Source organism: Hibiscus syriacus, unplaced genomic scaffold (assembly GCF_006381635.1).
Source record: "Hibiscus syriacus cultivar Baekdansim isolate YM2019G1 unplaced genomic scaffold, ASM638163v2 tig00111131_pilon, whole genome shotgun sequence".
NCBI classification, from domain to species: Eukaryota; Viridiplantae; Streptophyta; class Magnoliopsida; order Malvales; family Malvaceae; genus Hibiscus; species Hibiscus syriacus.
Window position 1 is genome coordinate 689,698 of NW_024062991.1, and position 23,124 is coordinate 712,821.

The 23,124-nt window shown below is 34.7% G+C and overlaps 2 protein-coding genes and 1 pseudogene across 2 annotated transcripts; 2 read left to right on the forward strand and 1 right to left on the reverse strand.

Annotated features, from left to right (window-relative positions):
- The first annotated feature begins 1,570 nt into the window (after positions 1-1,570).
- On the forward strand, positions 1,571-3,078 carry LOC120154469. Its single transcript, XM_039166216.1, has 5 exons — positions 1,571-1,680; positions 1,772-1,887; positions 2,052-2,555; positions 2,586-2,766; positions 2,847-3,078. Coding segments are annotated over exons 1-4 (732 nt in total). The 3' UTR covers positions 2,588-2,766; positions 2,847-3,078.
- LOC120154470 lies at positions 2,716-4,195 on the forward strand. Its single transcript, XM_039166217.1, has 4 exons — positions 2,716-2,766; positions 2,847-2,936; positions 3,120-3,875; positions 4,029-4,195. The coding sequence occupies exons 1-4, from the start codon at positions 2,716-2,718 to the stop codon at positions 4,155-4,157; spliced, it is 1,026 nt and encodes a 341-aa protein (XP_039022148.1). The 3' UTR covers positions 4,158-4,195.
- Positions 4,196-13,381: 9,186 nt separating this feature from the next.
- Positions 13,382-18,682, reverse strand: LOC120154540 (annotated as a pseudogene).
- Positions 18,683-23,124: the final 4,442 nt, after the last annotated feature.

The window sequence follows — 23,124 nt, forward strand, 5'->3', positions numbered from 1 at the left end:
CAGTAGCAGTCCTCCACTTTAGCCATCCCGCCTTTATACAGTGTGTACGTTACTGATAAACTTTTGGCCTCAAACCATGCAGTATCAACACCATGAGGAGGATGAATGACTTTTATTCCATTTGCTAGGGAAGGAAAAAAAGATTCTCAGATAGCTCCTTTTCAAAATCTCATATATATCATGCTCCTACTTTTCTGGTCTAATTTCGAATTTCATCCTCCTATTTGAAAAACAAATTAAGATGTTAATTATCAATTTTAATTTATCATATCTTGGTCACGTACCCATATATTCTGGAAATTATAAAATAAATATTATTTCGTTCTTTATACTTTTAAATAATAACCATCACTAAAAAGTCATCCTCTTAAAAATCATTCTCTTAAAAATCATTTATTATAAAATGTTATAAAATAAAATAAAAACAAAACAAAACAACATGAAAAATAAGAAGACATTTGAAAATAATGAGGGAAATTTTATAGTATCTTCTTAAAATAAATTATGTACAACATTTTCTCTTAATTATATATTTATAGACATAAAGAGTGGATATTATTATATAAAATTTGAATTTTAATAGATATTAAAATCATGATAATAAAACATATCGAAGTTCTATTTAATATATAGTGTTCTAATTATAATAAACATAAATATAAATAAATATTAAATATATTTTTATAAATATTATTGGAAGAAAAATATAATTTTTATGGGTAAATTGATAATACGAATATGAAGATATGGAAATAGAATAGTTATAAACAAATAGGGTTACATGACAAGTGAACTCATTCGAAGAGTCCAACTGGCGAATTCCTTAAATTCTAAATGGAGCGTAATTCAAAGCATTTAACGATGTTTGAAAAGAATGAAAATAAAGTGGTGGACCGACCCAACATAAAATAGCAAACGTAGCACTGGCACACCGTACATAAGCCAAAATTTGTCATAGATAAGTCAAAATTCAGTCACAACATAAATGATGTAATTAATAAAAGCACAAATTCTAAAAACCAAACCAATATTGATATTTTTTTTTCAAAATAAAAATATAATCGGTATTTGTATTAGAGAAGAAGAGGCTGTTCTTTGCTTGTTGATACATTCCGTTCTCTATCTTCAAGCAAATCAAAATTAAATTCAATTCCAAAATCTTATTTTTTTTGGTTCATATCTTTCTTTTCTTCGTCTGTATATCTTCTGCTTCACTTTCTTTCTTGCACTGAAACTCTCTCGTTTTTCTTTTTTTCTTCGTAATTTTCCCCCGGAAGAACGCATTGGATTGGGACGGTTATTGTTATAAAAAAAGGTTACGTTTTTTGAGGCAATAGCGAGGAATTATTGCGGGAACTAAGGTTTGGATTCTGTTTTTTTTTTAATCCGTTCTTCATTCATCTATAATGTCTCCAAAGTTTATTGTTTCCAACCCTGACAGTTGTATACTGACAATTAAATTTTAATCCAGTGTTTTTAATTTTACTCAAATTTGTAGTTATTTGGGGTTAATATCTCTCATCGAACTAGTTCATTGATGCTAACTATTATTATTTTAATTTATAGGTATATGTGGGGATCATTGGAAACTAGAAAATCAGTTATCTGCAGATCATCCTCTAGTCCTAATATAATCTCCTCGTTGTCATTGCCAAGGCTTCCCACTAGTGTTAACATTCTGTTTTATTTGATCAAATTAATAATTTAGTGGGTTAGGATTTGAAGAAGGTTGAAGAACTTTCTTCTTTCGATCTCTGTTGATCTTGTTTAGCTTACCTTATGGAAAAAGTAAACGAACATTAGTTCCAGAATGGCTGAGGAGTAATGGCAGTGTTACTGGGGGTGGCAAGTCATCTCACCACGGTTCTTCCCCTTCTTCTATCTCAGGTACCTTTCGGCAGGCCAACTTTTAAATACTCTTCCATTATCATTCCATTTACATCTGTCCAACTGCACCTTTATTTTCCATTGTGCTTCTCATTGCATTTGTACTGTTTTTTCAGTTTTCATTGTAAGAGTGCTTAATAATTGTATACTTGGTGGTATGATAGATGTTTCTTCTTTGGTGCATCATGCAAGACATAGGAACTCTAGTAAAGTAAGTGATTTTGATTCCCTTCGCGCGACATTTTTGGATCGGACACATTCGTTGAATTCAGGGAGGAGTTCTAGTAATGTTTCTGGAAAGCATGCTTATAGTAGCTTTAGTAGGAATCACCGTCATAAGGATCGAGAAAGGGATAAAGAGAGAATGAGCTTTGGGGAAAGTATGTTAACTAGTAGGGTCGAGAAAGATATATTGCGGCATTATCCTTCTATGGTTTATAGGAAACAGGGTGAGCCTTTGCCTCGAAGGATTGCTGTGAACTCTGTAGATAATGGTAACAGTAACCATAACATTACCAATGGTTTTCATTCTGGGGGTAATATTGGGAGTAGCATCCACAAGGCTGTGTTTGAGAAAGATTTTCCATCACTTGGAACTGAAGAGAGGCAAGGGGTGCCTGAGATTGCTAGGGTTTCTTCTCCTGTTTCGGCTCAGCTTCTCAAACTGTGTCTGTTGGTAGTTCAACTTTGATTGATGGAGAAGGATGGACCTCGGCTTTGGCAGATGCGCCGAGTGTGGTTGGAAGTAGTAGCACAGGTTCCTCGCCTGCCCCTCAAACTGTTTCTACCACAAGTTCTGGGGCTCCAAGTGTCACATTTGGTCTTAATATGGCTGAAGCACTAGCACAAGCGCCTTCACGAACCCCGACTGCTCCCTTGGTAAGTGATTTAGTCATTAAGTTCTTGTTACACGTATGACTTATATCTGTGATCTAACTAGGCATTTCTGTTTTATCTAGGTATCTGCCACGACTCAAAGGCGTGAGGAACTGACTATTAAGCAATCAAGGCATCTAATACCAGTGACACCTTCGATGCCTAAGGTTTCTGTAAGCCAGCCGCCTTAATTTCAGCAAAACATTCTCTTAAATCTTATCTGCATCACATTTGTAGTTTTAGTCCTGTTGAACAATTTTGCCCCTTCTTATTTACCTTCTTGTACATCATGTATAGATATTGAATGCGGTATATGTTATTACAGCTAATGGTTAGCCTAATTCTCTTTGTCTCAGGTTTTATATTCAACTGATAAATCAAAAGTCAAACCTCCAACCAGAATAAGTGAGATGAACATTGCTGTCAAGAGTGGATCACAAACGTCACCTTTGGTTTATCAAGGTAATCATAACTTTCCTCATAATGGACATGTTAAGTCTGACCCAAAGACATCTGGGAAGCTTTTGGTTCTCAAACCTCGAAGGGATAATGCGGTCTCATCCCCTACCCAAAATGATATTTCTAGTTCAACAAAAATCGCGAACAACAGAGTTATAACTAGCCAACTTGCTTTTGCTCCTGTTAATTCTGCTTCTGCAAGAAACTCAAATGTCCCGAAGCTTTCCGCTGGGGAATGTAAGGCAGCTGCCATTAGTCCAATAGCTGGGTTCACTGTGGAAAAGAGACATTCTTTGGCTCAAACCCAGAGTCGAAATGATTTTTTTAATCTACTGAAGAAGAAGAAGACTTCAACAAACATTTCTGGTGGTCTCTCCGATTCAGATTCTCAAATTTCATCATCCGTTATGGAGAAATCTGAAGTTCATAAGGAAGTAATTGGTGCTTCTGTGACTGCTCATGCTGATGATGGTACTGCAACAACTAGTAACGGTGACACTTGTTCTGGTTACAAGAAAAAGGATATGAGCGCCATTGATATGCCTTATCCCGATGAGGAAGAGGCTGCATTCCTTCGTTCTCTTGGGTGGGAAGAAGGCACTGGTGAGGATGAGGGCCTTACGGAAGATGAGATCAATGCTTTTTATCAGAAGGTAAGAGATACTTTCCTTTGTCTTTTTAGTCATGACGCTGTGAAGGTTTATTGCATTTTGTTATGCAATCTGATCCCATGGCTGCTTGGCTTAGCATCTTCCTCATTGTTTACGTGCTATTTGCTTACTTTGGTTATTGTTTTGATCTTACAGTATATGAAAATAAGGCCATCTCTGAAAATATTCCGTGACATGCAACCAATGGTATCGCAGTCTGTTGCAAATAATTTGGATGGAGTTTCTTCTGAATCAAGCTCGTCCGACTCCGGCTCTGAAGCTTGAGTTTTCTTTCTTTCGTACATGATCAATCCATGAGTTCCATTCTTTTATTTATAGATTACTTTTTTCTTTTTCTCACTTTATCCCCTTTTTTATGTTTTTTTTGTTAGGAAAAAAAGCTGCAGGGTTAGGTATTTTAGCGATTTTAGGGTCTAGTTTGACAGTGCATTTAGCAAATGTTGAAATAAGGGGAGTCCTACGTTGTTGACAGAATTCTGAAGGCTTCCACAGTGGGTTTTAGGATAAGGATGGGTTATTTTTTGTGTGCACTGGAAGCGATGATGCATTTTCAAGAGGGTTCATAGAAATAGCTTATTTGTATTTCGAGTTGTTTTTTTATGGAAAGAAAAATGGAAATAAAAGAGTTCCAATTAGTTTACCTCATTTTATAATATTTTTATTTCATGCAAATGTAATATATATATCTTAAAAAATAATATTTGAAACAATTTTTTTCTTCTGTTTTTATTGTATAATTATATTTTAAAATAAAACATATTAATTAATTAAATTATTATATTTTATTATAATTTTTAAAATTTATATTTTGATATAAGTATATTTCATGTATAAATTAAGATATATTTGTATCATATATTAGGGCTGAGTATCTGATCAAGTTGAATTAAGTAGAGTAAAAATCGTGTTGACGAGTCTTACTTTTAGATTTAAAGTCTATTTAATTTTTTTAATTCGCATTGAGTTTATGAATTCAAGCTGAATTTTTAAAATTCTATTTAAATTTAATGATAAATATTTATGATGTTATGATATGGATATCTAATTTAACAAATTTTCAATCTATTATATATATATATATATATTTCACATTGCAGTCTTATTTTTTTTTTTTGGTTAAATAAAGGTAAACCACAAGGCCTAAACTACAAGAAGTTCCTACTTTCCTCTCTAATTACCTCGACCACTACATTCAGTGTATTGTAAAAAATATGCAAATCATACGAGAGGGACCAAGCATATTTGACAATAGTATCTGCACTTCCTCTTGGAGTATACTGGACACAAATAGTCCAATTCTTGCTGATGAGGACATCGATCTGTTGATCGTCAAATGGTTGCTCTTGGGCGTTTTATCGTGAATCAGATCTATCGTTTCTTTGCTGTCAAATAACTTGTTTTTCTCCAATATTCCAGTCTAATTGGAGGCCCTCGTATATACCTCAAAGTTTAAATTCGATTATATCGCAAAAACCTAGCTTCCTCGCTAAACTGTGCATCTAGGTCCCAGATTTATTACGCATTACGCTGTCGCATGTGACTTCTCCCGTGTTAGTGTTACGAGCTCCATCAGAATTGACCTTGCACCAACCGTCATCTGATGTTTTCAATGATCCTCGTTCTGTTGGGTTCGATTTATCGTAAGGACAGGATGTCTTCTAGCATTAATGACATCCAGGGTAAATCTCACACCTCTTTCTACAATAGATTCTCTTTCAACCATCTTATGGTCGAACAGTCAGGTATTTCTTATGTTCCATAATGACCAGAGAATAGCACTGAAAAGGGTGGCCCAATCTGCAGCTTCATTAATTGTAGGTTCCATTTCTCTAAATTGTTGGTGACTTAGTTACGAAAATCTCTATTCAAGAAGCTGTCTATTTCATTCAAAAGCCTCCAAGTATTGATGGTTACTGGGCATGTTATTAGGACATGGTTAATGTCTTCCGTTGCAGCTCGGCATATTTCACAATGGGTTTCCGACATGTGTCTCCTAGCCCTCTCGGTGTTGGTAAAAAGACTCTCTTTAACAGCAAGCCAGAGGAAAGTTTTGATCTTCGGATAGTCCACACTCTTTTAATAGGTTTTTCTTCAGTTTCAGCGAATATGTTGTAAGTTAAGCTGACTGAGAACCTACGGTTCTTAGTTGGCTTCCATTCCGGATAATCGTTCAAAGTATTACTGATAGGAGGGGGAATAACTCAAGGGTATTTATGATGTTCACTAGGAGTAATTGATCGAGAATATTCCACTTCCAACTACCGTCATCATTGACTAGATCCCTTGACAACACAAGCATTTTCCATGATTTGATTTGGTTGAAGGAAAACTTCTTCAAGGGGTCTGAGGTCGTTTAACTAGGGCTCCTTCCAGAATTTGATAGGCGTACCATTTTCAGGTATCCAGATAGTGTTTGCTCTAAAGGTGTGCCAAATCAATTTAAGGCTCTTCTAGAGATGAGAGCATTTTCGGTTAGGTAAAACCTCTTAAATCCCTTCTTCCATTTTATATTTGTTGCGCGTGACTCTAACCCAGAGGAGACCAGACCTGGAAACCAGCTGAAAAGCAACTTTCGTGAGGAACGCCTTATTTTGGTTCTCAAGTTGTTTGATACCTAACCCTCCTTGTTTGACTGGCTAACACACAGATCTCCAGTTCACCAAACTAACACCACCCCTATTCGACGTTCTACCCCAAATGAAGTCACATATCAGTTTTTCAATTTCTTCACAGACGCATTTGGGAAGAAGGTAGTCTGCATTGCATAGTACAGGATGACAAACACACTGATTTGGCTAATACGATTCTTCCAGCTAAGGATAAGGATCTCGCTTTCCGACTGACTAGACGGTCTCGTACTCGTTGGACAATATGTTGATAGGTAGCCTTTGTAACTCTTTTGTGAAGGAGGGGGTCTCCAAGGTATTTGCTCAATTCCTTAACTTCTTGGACTCAAATTAGAGCAGAAAGTCTCGCGAGAGTGAATAAGGATGTTCTTTGAGAAATATATACTTATTTTGGTATTGCTGACCTTTAGACCGAAACTAATGCAAAATTCATGAAATACCTTTTCCATCACCTCAATTTGCTTGTTGTCGGTTTCTGCAAAAAGAATTAAATCGTCGGCAAAAAATAAACAAGAAATACCTGGGTACCGGAAGATAATTTTATGGGTTTCCACTATCCTTGGTTGACTTGAGTCGATATTGATGGGGAAAGGCTTTCCATACAAAGGAAAAAGATGTAGGGAGACACGTGATCTCTTCCTTGTCGAGTGTGTATCTCTTGGGCAAGAATTATGTTGTACGAAATAAATTGGTCGGGACATAGCTGGCTTGGTTATTGGCCACCAGATCGAGAAGCTACGATTTAATACGATTAGCAATAACCTTCGTGGTTATTTTATACAAAGTAGAACATAAGCTTATCGATTTATATTGGTTTATCGTTTTCGGGTTATCCACCTTGGAGAGCAAAACCAACGAAGTTCTGTTCAAGCGATATCCATAGGGCCGTCATTCATAATGTCTCGCACAAGACGAAAAAACACTCGCGCAGAACAGATTCCAATTCTGTTGGAAGAAAATAGCAAGATACATGTCGATCCCAGAGGTTTCAATGGTCCCATGATAATTTAGCATCTTTGATTTTAGAATCATCCGCGGGAGCATTTAGCCTTTTCCACTGATCGGGGTTAAGTTTGGGAAATACACCTCTAGTATCATACCTTTGACGATTCTGGCCGGAGCTAGTAAACAAGTCCTTGTAATATGCGACAGCGTGATCTTTCAAGCGTTCCTGGTCTGAGCAAAAAAGCCATTATGCAGCTTGAGAGCGGTAATAGACTTTTTTTTGCTTAGCGATGGCACACATATGAAATATCTCGTATTTTATTGTTGTATGATATCCATCTATTTCTAGCTCTCTACGACCACAGGATCTCTTCTTGCCTGACGATAGTGTCCAACTTCACCCTCAATTCTTTTTCAAGGTTTTTGAGCTTATGCGAATAATAGTTTTGTAGGGCTTCATCTATTTCTCTAAGGCGAGCAAGGATTTTTTTTCTTTTGGTCGATGCTACCAAAAATGTTACCATTCCAAACAACTATTTCTTTCAATTTCCAAACTTCTTTAAGTAAAATCTGGGAGGGTTAACCAAGCAGCTTGGAACTGAAACTGCTCTTTTGAGGGTATGAACGTTATCTTTACACAAGAATAAAGAGCTATGGTCCAAATCAAGCCTATTCAAATGTAAAACCTTAGAACTCGGATAAAGAAGGTTCCACTTGTCATTAATAATGTAGCGATCAAGTCGTTACCATAGGTTGCCCCTACGCCACGTAAAGTATAGACCAAGATAATCTAATTCTAGCAGGCCATTATCAAATATGAATTTGTTGAAGTCTTTACTTACCCCTTTATAGTTACTGCTGCCGCCATGTTTATCTTCGACTCTAAGTATACAGCTAAAGTCACCACCGAGGATCCAATGATTATCAGAGCTGGGAGATAATTTTGAGAGGCAATCCCATAGGTTATTCTGGTTAGAAACATTAGCACTAGCATATACGGTTGTAAAGAAATGCCAATTGCCAACTGAGATCATCTTTGGTCCTAAACTTCACATGAATGTACTGATTAGAAATCTGAATAATTTGGACCCCACAAAAGCCAAATTCCTCCATTGAAGCCTTGAGCTTCAACACGAAAGGAGTTGTCAAAGCCCAGGGAATTGATAATATTATCCGCTTTATAATCGTTGGTTCTAGTTTCAAAAAGGACAATGATGCTCGGATTGAGAGCCTAAAACAAATCCTTGGGACGTCTTCTAGACTTTGGGTAGACAATCCCTTCTATATTCCAGAATAACATCATTAAATAAGCATTGGGTTATTGTGTGATTGGTAGGAGGGCATCTCATCCTGATAAATATTTTCCTCAGTATTCACAGAATAACTTCCTGTTGGGGGTTGGGAGAAAGAGTATACTACTGGAAATAATAATGAAATATAGCTGCACCGTTAAAGACCGGCAAAGAAGGCAACAATGGGCTTTTCAGTCCCACTTTCCTGTTCCATTTATAGAACAAAAGCAGATGTTGCAGAATAAGTGTTTGAACCTTGAAGCTTTTAAGGAGATGCTGCAGAATAGTGCAGATGCATGCCGACTAGGGTAGGGTAGGATTAGGGAAGGTAAAAAAGTAAATAATAATAATAATAATTATGCATTAACTATTCGGGTCGGATAGGATTATTTTAACCCTAAATTTGATTCTGATCCGACTCCTAAAATTTTAATATAAAATCCGACCTGACCCGAACCAAAATTTTTTTAAAAAAAATTCGACCCGATCGGATCAGGTCGAGTCAGAACCCGTCGGATTCGGGTTCCATGCCCATCCTTAATCAGGAGCTTTATATTCACCTTGTTTTATCTGTCATAACAATTTTTTTTGAAAAATAATTTTATATATTCATAAAAACAATTATAATTTTTATTTGAAATAATGACGATTTTGAATTAATTTGAATTAAATTGAATGGGAGTCGCCATCGACCTTTGGGTTAGGTAGGTCGAATACCTAAAAGCATATTTTAAAACAATTTTAAGAAAAATTATTTTTAAGACAAAAAATTGGTATGTGTTATCCAAAAATTCATTTTTAATGGTTCGAAGGTTAATTACGCACAGAGAAGGATAAATACCCCCACAACACCCAAAAAACGATACTTAGTCGTTTACAAATTTTCGTAAATGGTGAAAATTGTGAATTCGCATCAATATTTAAATTACAATCGTTTTATTGAACATCAAATAATTACCTTTGAATTAATTATTAGGGAACATTCCTTAATTTAAGAAGAAATTACGGGATTTGCACATCCTCCAATGGGAATGTTATCCCATTTGTTTCTCCTTTATACGAGAAATGTCCCTTCCCAAAGTTATCAAAAAAGCACAAATTGAATATAAATCAACTATTGATAATTGCATAAAATATAAATTACTATTTAAATAAACACGCGTTGCATCATTTGAATAAAATAAATTATCACTTTAAAGAAAATAAATTCGATTTATTTCAAGTTCACATTTTGTTCGAATGTCGTATCGGATCACACTACTTCGACCAAACAATGCTTGCCCATTCTACAAATAAGTGTTCTCGAATTATAAAGATATATGGTCTAGTCAACATTTCATACATTAATTAAATGAGATAAGGTAAAATAGTACTATCACCTATACAAGGTTGAGAATATATAATATATATATATATATATATATATATATTATATAATATATATGAGGTCATTTAATAATGAAGCATTTAATAACAAAATACATAGATATAAATAAACAAAACTGTATGGTTTAAACCAGAATATTAAAACTAATAAGAAAACTAAATGATAAAGGGATTAAATTAAAATGACGAAAAATAATAGGGACTGAATAGTAAAAACCACCAGGTCTTAAATACTATATAAGGACAGTTACTAAAATAAACATAAGAGAAATCTAAAGCCTAAATCATACATCAAACAATTCGAACCAAAAGCAAATATAAAAGACCGAAATGAAAATCAAGCATAACAAATAGCCAAAATCATAAATTATCAAAGCTATAAACTAAGACAAATATGTACTAAAATAAAAGATAACAAAATATAGGCCAAAATCAGGAAAATTATCAAAAGATGCATAATAGCCAAACAAGGACAAAATTATAACATAAAACAAATAGGATCTCAAGTAAAGAAAGCTAAAGTTGCATTGGTGACCGAAATAGAAGGGTTGCAATCCAAATAAGACTTCTCTTGCAGAAAACCATGCACGAAAATGCTTATGGGTCCTCCCTAAACGACGTCATTTCGCATGGCATATATATGGTAAGATCCAATCCAAAGTGGCCATCAACTCTCATTTGCTTTCTTTTCCCTTTGTTTGAAAGAGAGGGAGATATAGAGAGAGCTTTCATGAGCCTCAACCGAAGCCGTGGAAGAGAGAGAAAGACGTTCGAAGCGTTTCTTCGCCCTGATTACGAATCCTGCCTTGTTTGGTCTGAAAATGGCTATAGTGTTGTAGATCTACAAAGGAACACTTTGTTTCTTCAGCTCCGGCGACCCTCGGATTTTCGGCAATCGATCTACGAGCTAAGTTCTTTTCTCTTTACATTTTTGTTCTCTTTTCATCTTTTATTCTCTCTCTCTCTTTTTTCCTCTCTGTTCGACCTTCTCCTCTCCTTTTTTTCTATTCGAATGGGATCCTTTTTCGAATCTGATCCTTTCCTTTTATCTTCTTCATTGTTGATTTGGTGATGGCTTGCTATTTCCAAGAAAATATGGTTTGAGTGCCCTATCTGCTTGTGACAGGGCCAGATTTGACTTTGAGATTTCATTTGGATTTCATTTTTATTTTAATTGATTTGTCCCCTTTTTTTCACTGTTGATGTTGATATCCTGTCATTGTAGGTTGAAACAGGCGTCAGAAGCCTCGGCAGTGATAGGAGCAATCGGCGGCGGCGACAACATCACTCCCTAGTTTACGATGAACCCTAGGTTCCTGCAATCTAATATGGGTCGTTAGATCAAGGTAAGATCTAATGGCTGAGGGAACGAACGGATGGAACTGAGATGAACTGGGGTAAACCCTAATTTGGGATTGATCTGAACTATTGGATAGGTCCAGATCCTATGGTTGTAGATTGGAGGTAATTAAGCCTTGAGATGGAACCCTAATCGAGTTCTGGGTCAGCTATTGGGCTCCAGGTCGGGTTGATTGTAACTGGGTTAGGCATGTAGGCTTGTTTCCTTTTAAGCCAAGTGGCATTGGGCCCTGTTTAGGGTACTGTTGAGTATGTTTGTAATTGGGTCTTTGTTGTTGTAACCTAAAAATAATAACAGAAATAATAATAATAATAATAATATAATAATAATAATAATAATAATAATAATAATAATAATAATAATAATAATATAATAAACAATTAAAACCCAAAAAAATGGATGTCTACAGCTGCCACTCTTTGTCAATTATTGTGTTAACGAGAATAGGGCAAAGACAACAAGACAACGAGTTTTTGTCTAGTTCTCTCTTTGATGTGAAAGATGACATTGTTCATCCATGTTAAAGAGATCTGGCTACTTTCAGATAAATTGTTCGCTGAAGATGACGTTGTTCCTTCTCATTGAGGAAATCGGGTCAATTCGATTTTGGGACTTGGACCAAAGCTTTAATCTTGACAATTCCATAAGCACAGGATGACGCCTGCCTTCACAGGGCCAACCCTCTCTGAACGGTTGAACGGGCCAGGTGATGCATTGTGGCCTAGATCCCCAAGTGTTAATGAAGTTTAACCCGGCATTCACTTTTTTCTTTAACTTCTATTTAATAAATTTTAGGGGCTAAATTGTTTGGGTAATGGATTAAATTTTTTACTTCTGGGTGTAGGTAAATTATTTTTTATATATACAAAAAAGTTTAGGTTGGCGTCTTCCCGGTCCAGGGTCAGGGCATACCTAAGACCCAATTGGAATTTAAATAGGAATTTACAAATTACCCACCCGGTGATAAGATTCGAACTTGACATTACAAGATCAAATTCCTAAATACCAATCATTTATATCAACACTCGTTGGCAGGTATCCAATTAACTCTCTCTATGATGTTATTTTACTTGATTAAGTTTTGTTAATTATTTTTTATATATATTTTTTGTAAATTCTATTTGATAAATTTAAGTATCCACCAATCCTTCCTCATAACTAACCAATGTATGCCTATGAGTTAATTTAAGAAATTTTAATTGAAGATTGTAAAGCTTAAGATAATATGTGAAAAATAGGAAAAGGACTAATTCATATTCTACTCTTATGAACTTAGTTTTAGGTATTAAGTTGGTGATTGAACTTGATCTAAAGTACTTAGTAGATTCCTTACTTTATCTTGGTTTCATTTGACCTCAGAATTTAGCTTTAGATACGAATTTAACACTAAAATCCAGTTAATTCATAAATGGCTGTCCTTTGTTCCCATATGTAATGGGGTAAAGGGGAGGTAAGATAGTAGGCTGCCCCCAACACTAGGTTGAGAACAACTTCCGTAGGAGACCTCCAAATTATGAAATGTCCTCCATGAGACTCGATCCCACGACCTCAAGGTTAAGAACCTTATGCTCTACCAACTGAGCTGGATGATCATTTCCAGTTAATTCATAAATCATATCAAATATGGTTTTGATAGATTTTACTTGAGTTTTGAAATCTCAGCAATTGGACTCTTTTTTTAGTTTTAATAGATTGAACTTGATTTTTCAGGCCGTCTCAAAGACGACTATAACTTGTAAACGAACTATGACATCGGTCTAATTCAACCATCGAATGTGTCAACAAAATTTCAGTCATGCATACCAAGAAATATAATAACTGAACTGATCGCACTGGTCTTCTTGCTTGATTCGCTTTCCCCCCAAGCACCTGTTGACGGAACATGAAATAGCAGAAAGTTGTGTATCTTCAACTGAATTTACCAATTTCCATCTTCTTCTTGATTGCTTTTTGACCATGGTATACAAAAGAGTCCAATATTCCCGAAACTGTAAAAACACCTGGAAAAAAAAAGCAGAACAATTAATCAACAACACCTATCCAATCAAGGGTATATTTGTGAATTAAAAGCTGCTGTAAATTCGTTGACAAAGCCATTGTTTTGGAATTGAAACTGTTTTTGAATTAAAATGGGAATAAATTGCTAGAGTTTAATGAAGATGGTTAAAAACTTGAAAAGATACCATCTATTTTGACCCCCCAACATAGAAAATATCTGGGCACAGTTTTTTCACTCTGTTACAGAGAGATGATCCAGCAACTACCAAATCTATTCATGTGTCCCTATACAACATAAAATCGAACCTTTATTTTTCATTCTTTTATTTTAAAAAAAAAATAAGTTCAAGGGAATGAGGATTTAAACTTGTGAAGTGAATTTTAGATTTTATGATCTTGGGTTCTTGCCTTGTACAAAGGTGATCAAATACAAACAAGTTCATTATGGTGGTAACGTGCTATTAATTTGTACAAAAAAAGAAGCAAAGGATCATTACCTCCAACAATAGCACAAACATTTGTTAGAAAGTGCAAGAATGAGACATGCTGCTCAGTGAAAGTCACCTGAAAAATGAAATTGAAAACAAGCTCAGAGAAATAGCAGGAGTCAAATGAAACAACCGGAAAAATTGTCGGGACTTGGGTTAACATCTATAACTAATCTTTAAGACAACTTAGATCCGATGCAGGACCCCTAGGCTCCCTTATACATATAATCGGAACCTTGAAAGTGATTTAGTATCTCTAAGACATCAATTAGTTATTCCAAACAAAGAGATTGCATAAAACCGAAAGCAGAGGACAAACCAACCTTGATAGGAGAAAGGTCATAAAAGAAGAAAACTCCTGGGAGGGATTGAAGTCGGCCTATTTCTGCACCCTTAAAATGCTCTGTTACAGAAAACTGTCGAAAGCAATCTCTCACGCATTAATCATTTTGACTGAATGAAAGATGAGATAGAATCGAATCTTGCAAGGTTTTTAACCACCTGATTTGACTGGATAGTGTGTCCACTCACATCTGTGTACACTGTAGGTACAACCTACAAGATAGAAAGTATATTGAAAATCCATCAAATTAAGAGAACCTTTCCTTATTTAAAGCTCCTTTAGGAACATGATAAGCTACATGCATCAGAGACAAGGAAGAACTTGTTCCCCTGAAGATATGATAATGTGCCATCAGTCTACCTAGGATGCTAAAAGGTTAGTAAGAATACATGCTAATCTGTCTTCTTGAACGAGTCATTCTCTTTTGCTTTCACAGAGAATATGGCAGACATGGCACTTTGGTTTATATTAGCCCAAAATTAATGGTCGTAAATCATATCCTCAGCAGGGTCTCATTCTTATTTTTATTGATCTGTTTGCTTGTGTCATTAATATTTGAAAATGGAATTGTTTCCTCAATAAATTTGAGTGACGTGTGTTAAGTTTAAAATAATTAAGCTATTCAATCAGACGTTAATACTCTGCAACTTTATATCTTTCAATGAGCAGTCATATACTAATTTTATCACTGGTCAGTTTTTTTATATTAAATTGTGAATCTAGATATGATATAACAGTCATAAATGTAGAATAGAGCGTGACAGTGTCACCTGCTGCAGCTTGCATACCTAGTAGGCTAATGGAATGAAAAGAAAGGGTACCAAAAGGCATATAGTCTAGATCAAGGTCATGGCTTCAACTACTAGATAGATGTGATAACTCTGATAAATTTTTTTTGATAGAAGTTAGAGGTCTCATTAAAAACTCCCTTCGTATTCGTCCACATACTAAGTATGTTAACGAACATAGGAAGGAAGAAAATAATACCTCATATTTTATTGAATAAAACACCTCATTACATATGAAAACACGAAATACCCTCAAACGAGGATAAACACCATTACATAAAACATAATCACCTAAAGCTCTCACCTTCTCGACCACAAAAATCAAGAGACAATCACCCTATACCTAAGATAAACCTCCATCAATAGGAAAACAACCCAACATTTAATGACATAACATACATAAAAACAACACCTAAAATCATTAAACCAAAAACATCCGCCTCTGAAGGGAACTCCACAAAAATACCAACATGTATCAAAATCACCAAAAAAATCAACTCGATAAATTATCTTTAATGAACCAAAACCACACTTTCTTCCCTTCGATCAATGTTTCCTTGCCACTTAATTCATAACTCTTTTCTCCGTCTTGCATTTCTTCGCCACACGATTAGTTCTTAATTTCGCAGGGATAGGGGGCACCACTGGGGTATCTTCCTTTAATTGAAATGTGTCAGTAGATGAACCAAGAGAAGTAATGAGACCCATCATAAGAGCATCTTCCGAGTCCCTGAGGCTAACACCATCAAAATGATCAACTGATTTATTAGCTAGATGCTCTACGATATTTAATTTTAAATGATCCACAGCCTCCATTGTGTGCAACCCCAATTTGTTACTCGGTTTCTCATCGCTTTTGACACTCTTTGTGAGTGAAACCTTTTCTAAGTGTTGCAACATCTTTGACGGGGCAATTTAAACCTGGGGATGACACTGACGATCCTGACAGAGAATTCTCCAATGTTGCCCCGAGAAAACAATTCAAATCTGGAGATCATCGACTTCCTCAGGGATCCAAGAGTTTGGTTTGAAAGAAGGCTCAACTCTGATAATAATTGGATTATATAAGCATGACCAAAGAAGAATTCACCCAAGAAACTGACCTTGATAAAGCACTGGTACATCCCACTTGGTTGTTCTTGAGTCCATTGAACACTGAATTTAGAAGGAAGATATGATTAAGGAGAAAAAAAATGTATGGTATGCCATCATCTAGGTCTTGTTCATGACCAACGTAAAACGATTAAGAAAAATAGCAAGTACCTATCAAGGATTCAGGACCCCAGGGAAGTAATCACCAAAAGCTAATCTATTGATCTTGTGACTTATCAATATCCAGTATTCATGAAGCATGATAACATTAGATAATCATTTTTGGATAAGACATGCTAATACACAAATAATGGGAACAAAAGGGCTTATATCTTACATTAAAACTGTCCTTTTGAAATGCAAGCAAGTCATGTACATGAACATTTGATTACTGAAAGCTTTTCCCAGGTGCAAAATGAAAATTCCCTGCCACCTTGTTAACTTCTAAAAAGCATATATATTACACCCCTCACCTTCTTCATCCTTAATCTTCTGAAGAAAACCCTCCCTCTTGCACTGGACAATAGAAACAAGAAAGCATAAACCAGGGTCACATTAAGTCATGTTGGTCAAATGGGTTAAAACCAGTGTGAAAGGGGGAACAGACAAAACCTTTGGATAGGCCAACCAGAAAGCAATAAACTACTACATATACATAAGCATACACTGGGATATTAGCTCAGGAAACTTGTGTGTGTATTTGTATGTCTCAACTATCAACAACTAAAAGTTTCAATTATTCTGCAACAAAAAACATATTGGTGGTTAACCATATGCAGGACAACAAATAAATATTTATATTAAGATTACTGAAACAAAAAAAAAGGATCAAGTTTTCAATGCACCAAGAAGGGGGTATACAAGTCCCATGTCAATACCTAATTAATAAACAAATAACTACCACTTGCCACCTTGGCATCTGGCATCCAGAAGTGGGAGTTGGATCTAAAATTGGTCAATACTCAATGGGCATTCTTAGAAAGTGAAGATAGGGTTCAGTTTATGCTAAGTAGCTTACGGAAGAAAAAAACAAAGTACAAATGTGACTTCTAATATCAATGATGCTAAAGGAAAATATAATGTTCTATCCCAGCATCATGTGTGCATCATTTGAATTAAAGTTACTTCAGAAATCTGATAGTTTAAGCTCTTATGCAGACAGACCTGGTCTATCAAATCTGGGTTTGACAAAGCCCAACCTTTCTTTCAGTATGCTTCACGAACATCCTCACAGGAGTTGCAACAATCATCATCAGCCTTCAACATCGAAATAAAAAAGAATGATCAGGGAGGAAAAGTATATCATGCCTGGGGCAGACAGATAGTAATTCTTATAAGTTATAACCAAACTGCTTTCAACGATTATTCACTACCTAATACGACCAGAACTGCTACCTTGTCAACTCCAGAATAAAGTACAATACAACTTTAGAGAATAGCCAAAAGAATAAAGAACAAGGTGAACAAATGCTACGGAATCAAATATGTATATTATTTCAGGCAAATGATGATGAAATGACAATTCCTATAAAAAAATGATGAAATGACAATAAATTAGGATCAATAAAATAAGGTATCAAGGCATGAAAAAGGTCAAAGATCATATTAAAAAAAAACATACACCCAGAGGATTGTCTAATATCACAGTGAACTATATAGATAAAGCATACCACTTCTGCACCATAACAAGAACCACAATACGTCTCATTGTGCTCGAGTCTGCCACCATGCCTCTGTAAAGGCTTTTCAATCTGTGCGAAGCAAAATAATTATGAGCAGAAAGAATGCGAAAAAGAGAGAGCTGAATGTGTTGTTCCTCGGATCTTTTAGATAATGTAAAAAATGCAATTGAGAAATTGACTTCAAGCAATATTGCCATATAGCAAACCTTGGAGCACCAATTACATCTTGTCTTGCTTCTATAACATTGCCATGCACATCTAACCGTTTCTTGATTATGTCATGTCTCTGCAAGTTTATAAAAATAATATTTAGCAGAAACGAATGAGCGATTTTAGCAGCATGTGTAGCAAGAAGTAAGTTCTGCGAGCATGCACATAAAGTTCTGCCTATAATACATATGGAAACTCATCTATGTGCCCCGGGGGGGTTTAGAAAATTCTCTTTACTATTCTTGATGTAGGAGAAAAAGTCATCAATATAGAATAAAAGAAGCTTAAATCCTTGCAATACATACCACATCAAGGTGTTGTTCTCCACTTATGTCCATTGCATCAACACTGAGGATTGAACATGCAAGAGCACGAAATGTGATATCAAACTGCATTTTCAAATCCAAAATGAATATTATGAAATTAGATAGGATAAATTACAAAGGATTCACAGCAAGGCCATACGGAAAAAGCTGAAAATGAAATCATAAACTAAGTTGGATTAACGAATGACAATACATTGATGCGTAAAGTTTCCCCTCTAGAAGTGTCAACCACAAGCTTTGTTTCAGTCACAGCATGAAGATACAATCCTGCAACCAAGACCAGCAAAATAAAAAAATGCTAATGGAAACAGATCAAATAACTTAGATTCTGATTAAGAAAAAATGAAACTTCACCCCAACCCCCAAAACACCCAACCCAACCCAACCCTACCCCACACACAAAATGCTAGGACTGACAAAACTGGAGAAAACTGTTAAACAGACACTAAAGAGAAACCAGATTTAAAGTGAAAGTATTCAAAATAAAGCATGTAAACAAGAACATCATCCATCAATAAAATATCCCAATAACCCTATTCAAATGTCCATCGAATTTGACAACAGCACAAGCATCGTGGTTGAGAAATGAAGACAAAAGTGATCATAGACATATACAAAGTTCCTTGCATGAACTACAGCGCAAAGTTGGAATCTCATCTTCTATCATTAACATGCCATATTTAAGGTATGGCTTTACTTTAAATGTCAGAAAATATAGACTAATGGCACTAGAAAAGAGCCTGCAAAGTGCCTTGCACTAAAATCACAGAATGCGGGTGGTAGGAAAAACAGGATCAAGTGTAAATGACTTAATAACTAGGTTATCAGTAGTTCCATCCGAAAACAAAAGAACATCTTTATCAACTCTTCATGCTACTGCAACAATAATATGTTGAACTATAACTCTATCATTTGTATATGAAACCTCTTAAGAATTGTACACCATAAAAGTCGATCAAACTTGGTCTAAAAAGAATGTCAAGCTATAAATGAAGTTCACTTGCATATGACTCTAGCTGGCGGCTATTGTCATGTTGACATTCATTTTAGATCAAATTTGCAAACAGTAACACAAAAACTACTGTCGTAACTGGTTTTCGTCCGGGTACGAAAAATTTATTTGGCGGAAAAATTGACGTGAATAAAATGGTTTTTGAAAATAATTTGGGAGTCGCCATCGGCCTTTTGGGTCAGGTAGGTCGAATACCTAAAAATTATTTTTTTAAAAGAGTTTTAAGAAAACATCAATTAAAAAAATGAACTGATCTGCGTTTATAACCAAAAATTCGTTCTTTTTAATAATAAAAAGGGATTCGTGGTCGGTTACGTTTAGGGAAGGATTAGCACCCCTACAACGCCCAAAATTGGTACTTTTTAATTATAAATTGTCTCTATTATTAAAAATTCAAAATATATTTAATTTATAATCCTATTATTTCAAAATTATATAAAAAATATTTAAAAATATCAGAAAAGGACTTCTAGGTGCCTTAAGACAGCTCTTTTCTTTGATATTAATAAATATTAATTTGAATAAAATTAAATAATAATTTTTTATAATATTTAATTTTAAAATACCAGAATAGGACATCCAGTTGTATTAAGACTGCCCTTTTCTTCGATAAATATTAAAATAATTTATTGAAAAAAAATAAATTATTATATATATATTTATGACTACATAATAATAATAAAAAATATTTAAATATATAAACAAATAAAATTAAAACAATAAAAATATAATTAGAACTATATGAAAATATTTAAAATTGGTGACTAGATTATAGTAAAATTAAAATTAAATATCCAATTCATAATTAATCAAAATTATAGGGATTAAACATGCTATTTTCTTATTTATTAATTCAGTGACTAAAATAAAACTTATCTAAAATTCGAATATCAGATTAAAATAAATTAAAAATATAAACTCGGGATTAAAATATTAATTATTAAAATTAAGGGATTAAATCTGTTATTTACCCTAAATATATTATTTTAATATAAAGGACTAAAATAAATAAAACTAAAATTTAAAGATCAAATTAAAAGGATTATAAATTGATTTAGTGACTAAAATGTAAGAGTTACAAGTTATAATGGATGCGGACGGGATTTAACAATTAAAATTTGCACAAATAGTCCTTCCCGAAACGACGTCGTTCGGGAAGGCCTATTTAAGGTCTGAAACGGCTGGCCCGAAGGGCCAGCCTTCATTTCTCAGTTTCTCCTCTCTCTCTCTTCTCTGAGAGAGAATTTTCTCTCTCGCTTCTCTCTAAAACAGAGAGAAGCCAGCCGGCCGGCAGCCGTCCGCCGGTGTTCTTCCGCCGCCGGCCACCGCCTTCGGTGGCCGGAATAAAATTTTTTTTATACTAAAACATAGATTGGACCGTCCTAATGACGGTTCCGATGGCTTTTTCTTTTAAACGGCTCCCGATCGGAGCAAATCTAAGAAATATACCTTCGGTTTTCGAAGGTTTTGGTGAGGTCCGGTGGTCGTGGCTTCCTCGTAAGCTTCTCTTCTTTTTTTTTTCTGTTTCTTTGCTGGTTTGTTGGGTTGTTGTTCTCTGTTTTGTTGTTTTTGCTCTGTTTCTGTCTCTCCGACTCTGTCTCTTTTTTCGCAGATGGGGTGATGGCTTTATAGCCATCACCGGTGTGGCCATCGGACCGGGTAAAAGAATGGAGTCTGGTGAGTCACCGGACTCCCAGTGGTAACTCACCGTTGGGATGACATGTGTGCGGCTGGAGTGGCGGCGAGGCTGAAGCAGCGCCGCGTGGTCTTCTGGAATCTACGGCGGCGTTGGGACGTGTCCCTAGGGTGTTGATACCCTAAGGTTTCCTCTGGCAAACTGTGGACCGTTGGATCAAACCAGATCCAACGGCTGACATTGAGGATGGCGGCTGAAGATGATGAAACCCTAATCAGTTTTAGAGTTTCAGTTTAACTGGGCCTGGACCAGTATGAGTTGTAATTGGGCCTGGATTTGGGCTTTATAATATTAATAAATAATTAATAATAATAATAATAATAATAATAATAATAATAATAATAATAATAATGGGTAAAAAAAATTTAATATCTTCAACTACCTTTTCAGTAAAATCATTAACCATTCCCCTACTATTTCCTCTATTTAAGTCGCTAAATAGTCAATAAAACTTAGTCTCCATCTGGATTCAAATCACAATTCAAATCTAAAATTGACTAACAATTTTCCCAAGTAAGAAAACAAATTTCAAATAATTCAATTCCAAGGTAGATAAAAAAAAACAGATTCAAATAATTGAGTGAAAAAAAAAAGAAACTTACGGAGCTCGGAGAAGAAGAGCAAGATCATAACGGAGGACACGAGAGTGATAACGCCACCGGAAAGCGTGCGGTCATAGAAATCCTCGTTTATCTTAGGGTACGCATCTAAATTCCTTAGCTTATTCATGATTCCATCCATTAACTCTACCTGTTTATGATACTTTTCTTCTTTCTCTGAATTGAATTATGAAATGATCCCTGTTCCTCGTACCCTAAAATCCAAAAGAGCGAGTAAAAGATTCAAATCAGATGGAACAAAATACTTAAACACCTCTTGAAATTATAATACAGATATTAGGCTTGAAACGAGGAGCTTAAGATTTTCTGGGAGGAGCTTAAGATTTAGGTTTAGAAGTTCAGCTCGAGCATGATTAGACATTACTCTTAGAGATTGAAATACTCAAATAAGCTCATTCTATAAATAAAAAACGTACTCAATTCTTAATCTTAATTATTTACGCATAAATCAAACGATATTAATGATTAAAAAGATAATTATTTTATCTAAAAATAAGTACATCATTTATAAGAATATTTAAATCTTCATTATCAATGATTAATTTTTTCAAACAAATATTACATTATCATCACTCCACACTAATTAAAAATAATAATAATATTCCTTTAATTTAAACTTGATTTTAAATTTAAAATCTTAAATAAAAATAATATTCATAAAAATTAAAACAACAACAACAAAATTATATTTTAATATGTAATGGGGGTAAGGGGAGGTAGGGTAGTAGGTTGTCCTCAACGTCAGGTTGAGAGCAGTTTTCGTGGAAGACCTCCGGCAGTCATAAAATTAAAAATTGAGAAAAAAATGCAATGCATGTATAAAATAAATAAATAAATACATAATTGAACAATCTTCATATACAGTCTTTATATACGCGTCTGTAATAGGAAGTAATCTATGCAAATAAAAATTAAAAGTTAGATTAAATTTGATTCAAGCAAGCATTAAGATGCATAAATTTGATTCCCTTAATAACTCGAGATCTACCTCAAGTGAACTGTAATCCAACTCTATGATGGTTCTTTCCTAAAAAAAAATTTAATCTTTTCCATTTCCACAATAAATTCAATTTTAGACCGATAGTTGACCTCTAACTTTTTCTTTTCCCCTCATATCCCTTTATAATTTGAATTATATTACTTATTTTATTTAATTAATCTTGTTCTTCTCACACAAAAATAGTATATGATTTTATCTACTATTAAAGCATATTTTTTATTTACTCTTAATATATATATATATATATGAAATAAAGGATTATTCTACTCCTATAACATGTAATTTATATGCTCTTGTACCATGTTTTATCCTTTCACATAAAAACAATAGATGGTTTTTTATCTCTCATATCATATTACGTGTTTA

Coding starts and splice junctions, on each gene's coding strand:
- LOC120154469 (XM_039166216.1), top strand. CDS start 1,571: ATGTGGGGATCATTGGAAACTAGAAAATCAGTTATCTGCAGATCATCC. Junction 1,681..1,771: donor CCCACTAGTGTTAACATTCT/GTTTTATTTGAT, acceptor GATCTTGTTTAG/CTTACCTTATGGAAAAAGTA. Junction 1,888..2,051: donor TTCCCCTTCTTCTATCTCAG/GTACCTTTCGGC, acceptor GTGGTATGATAG/ATGTTTCTTCTTTGGTGCAT.
- LOC120154470 (XM_039166217.1), top strand. CDS start 2,716: ATGGCTGAAGCACTAGCACAAGCGCCTTCACGAACCCCGACTGCTCCC. Junction 2,937..3,119: donor CTTCGATGCCTAAGGTTTCT/GTAAGCCAGCCG, acceptor TCTTTGTCTCAG/GTTTTATATTCAACTGATAA. Junction 3,876..4,028: donor TCAATGCTTTTTATCAGAAG/GTAAGAGATACT, acceptor TTGATCTTACAG/TATATGAAAATAAGGCCATC.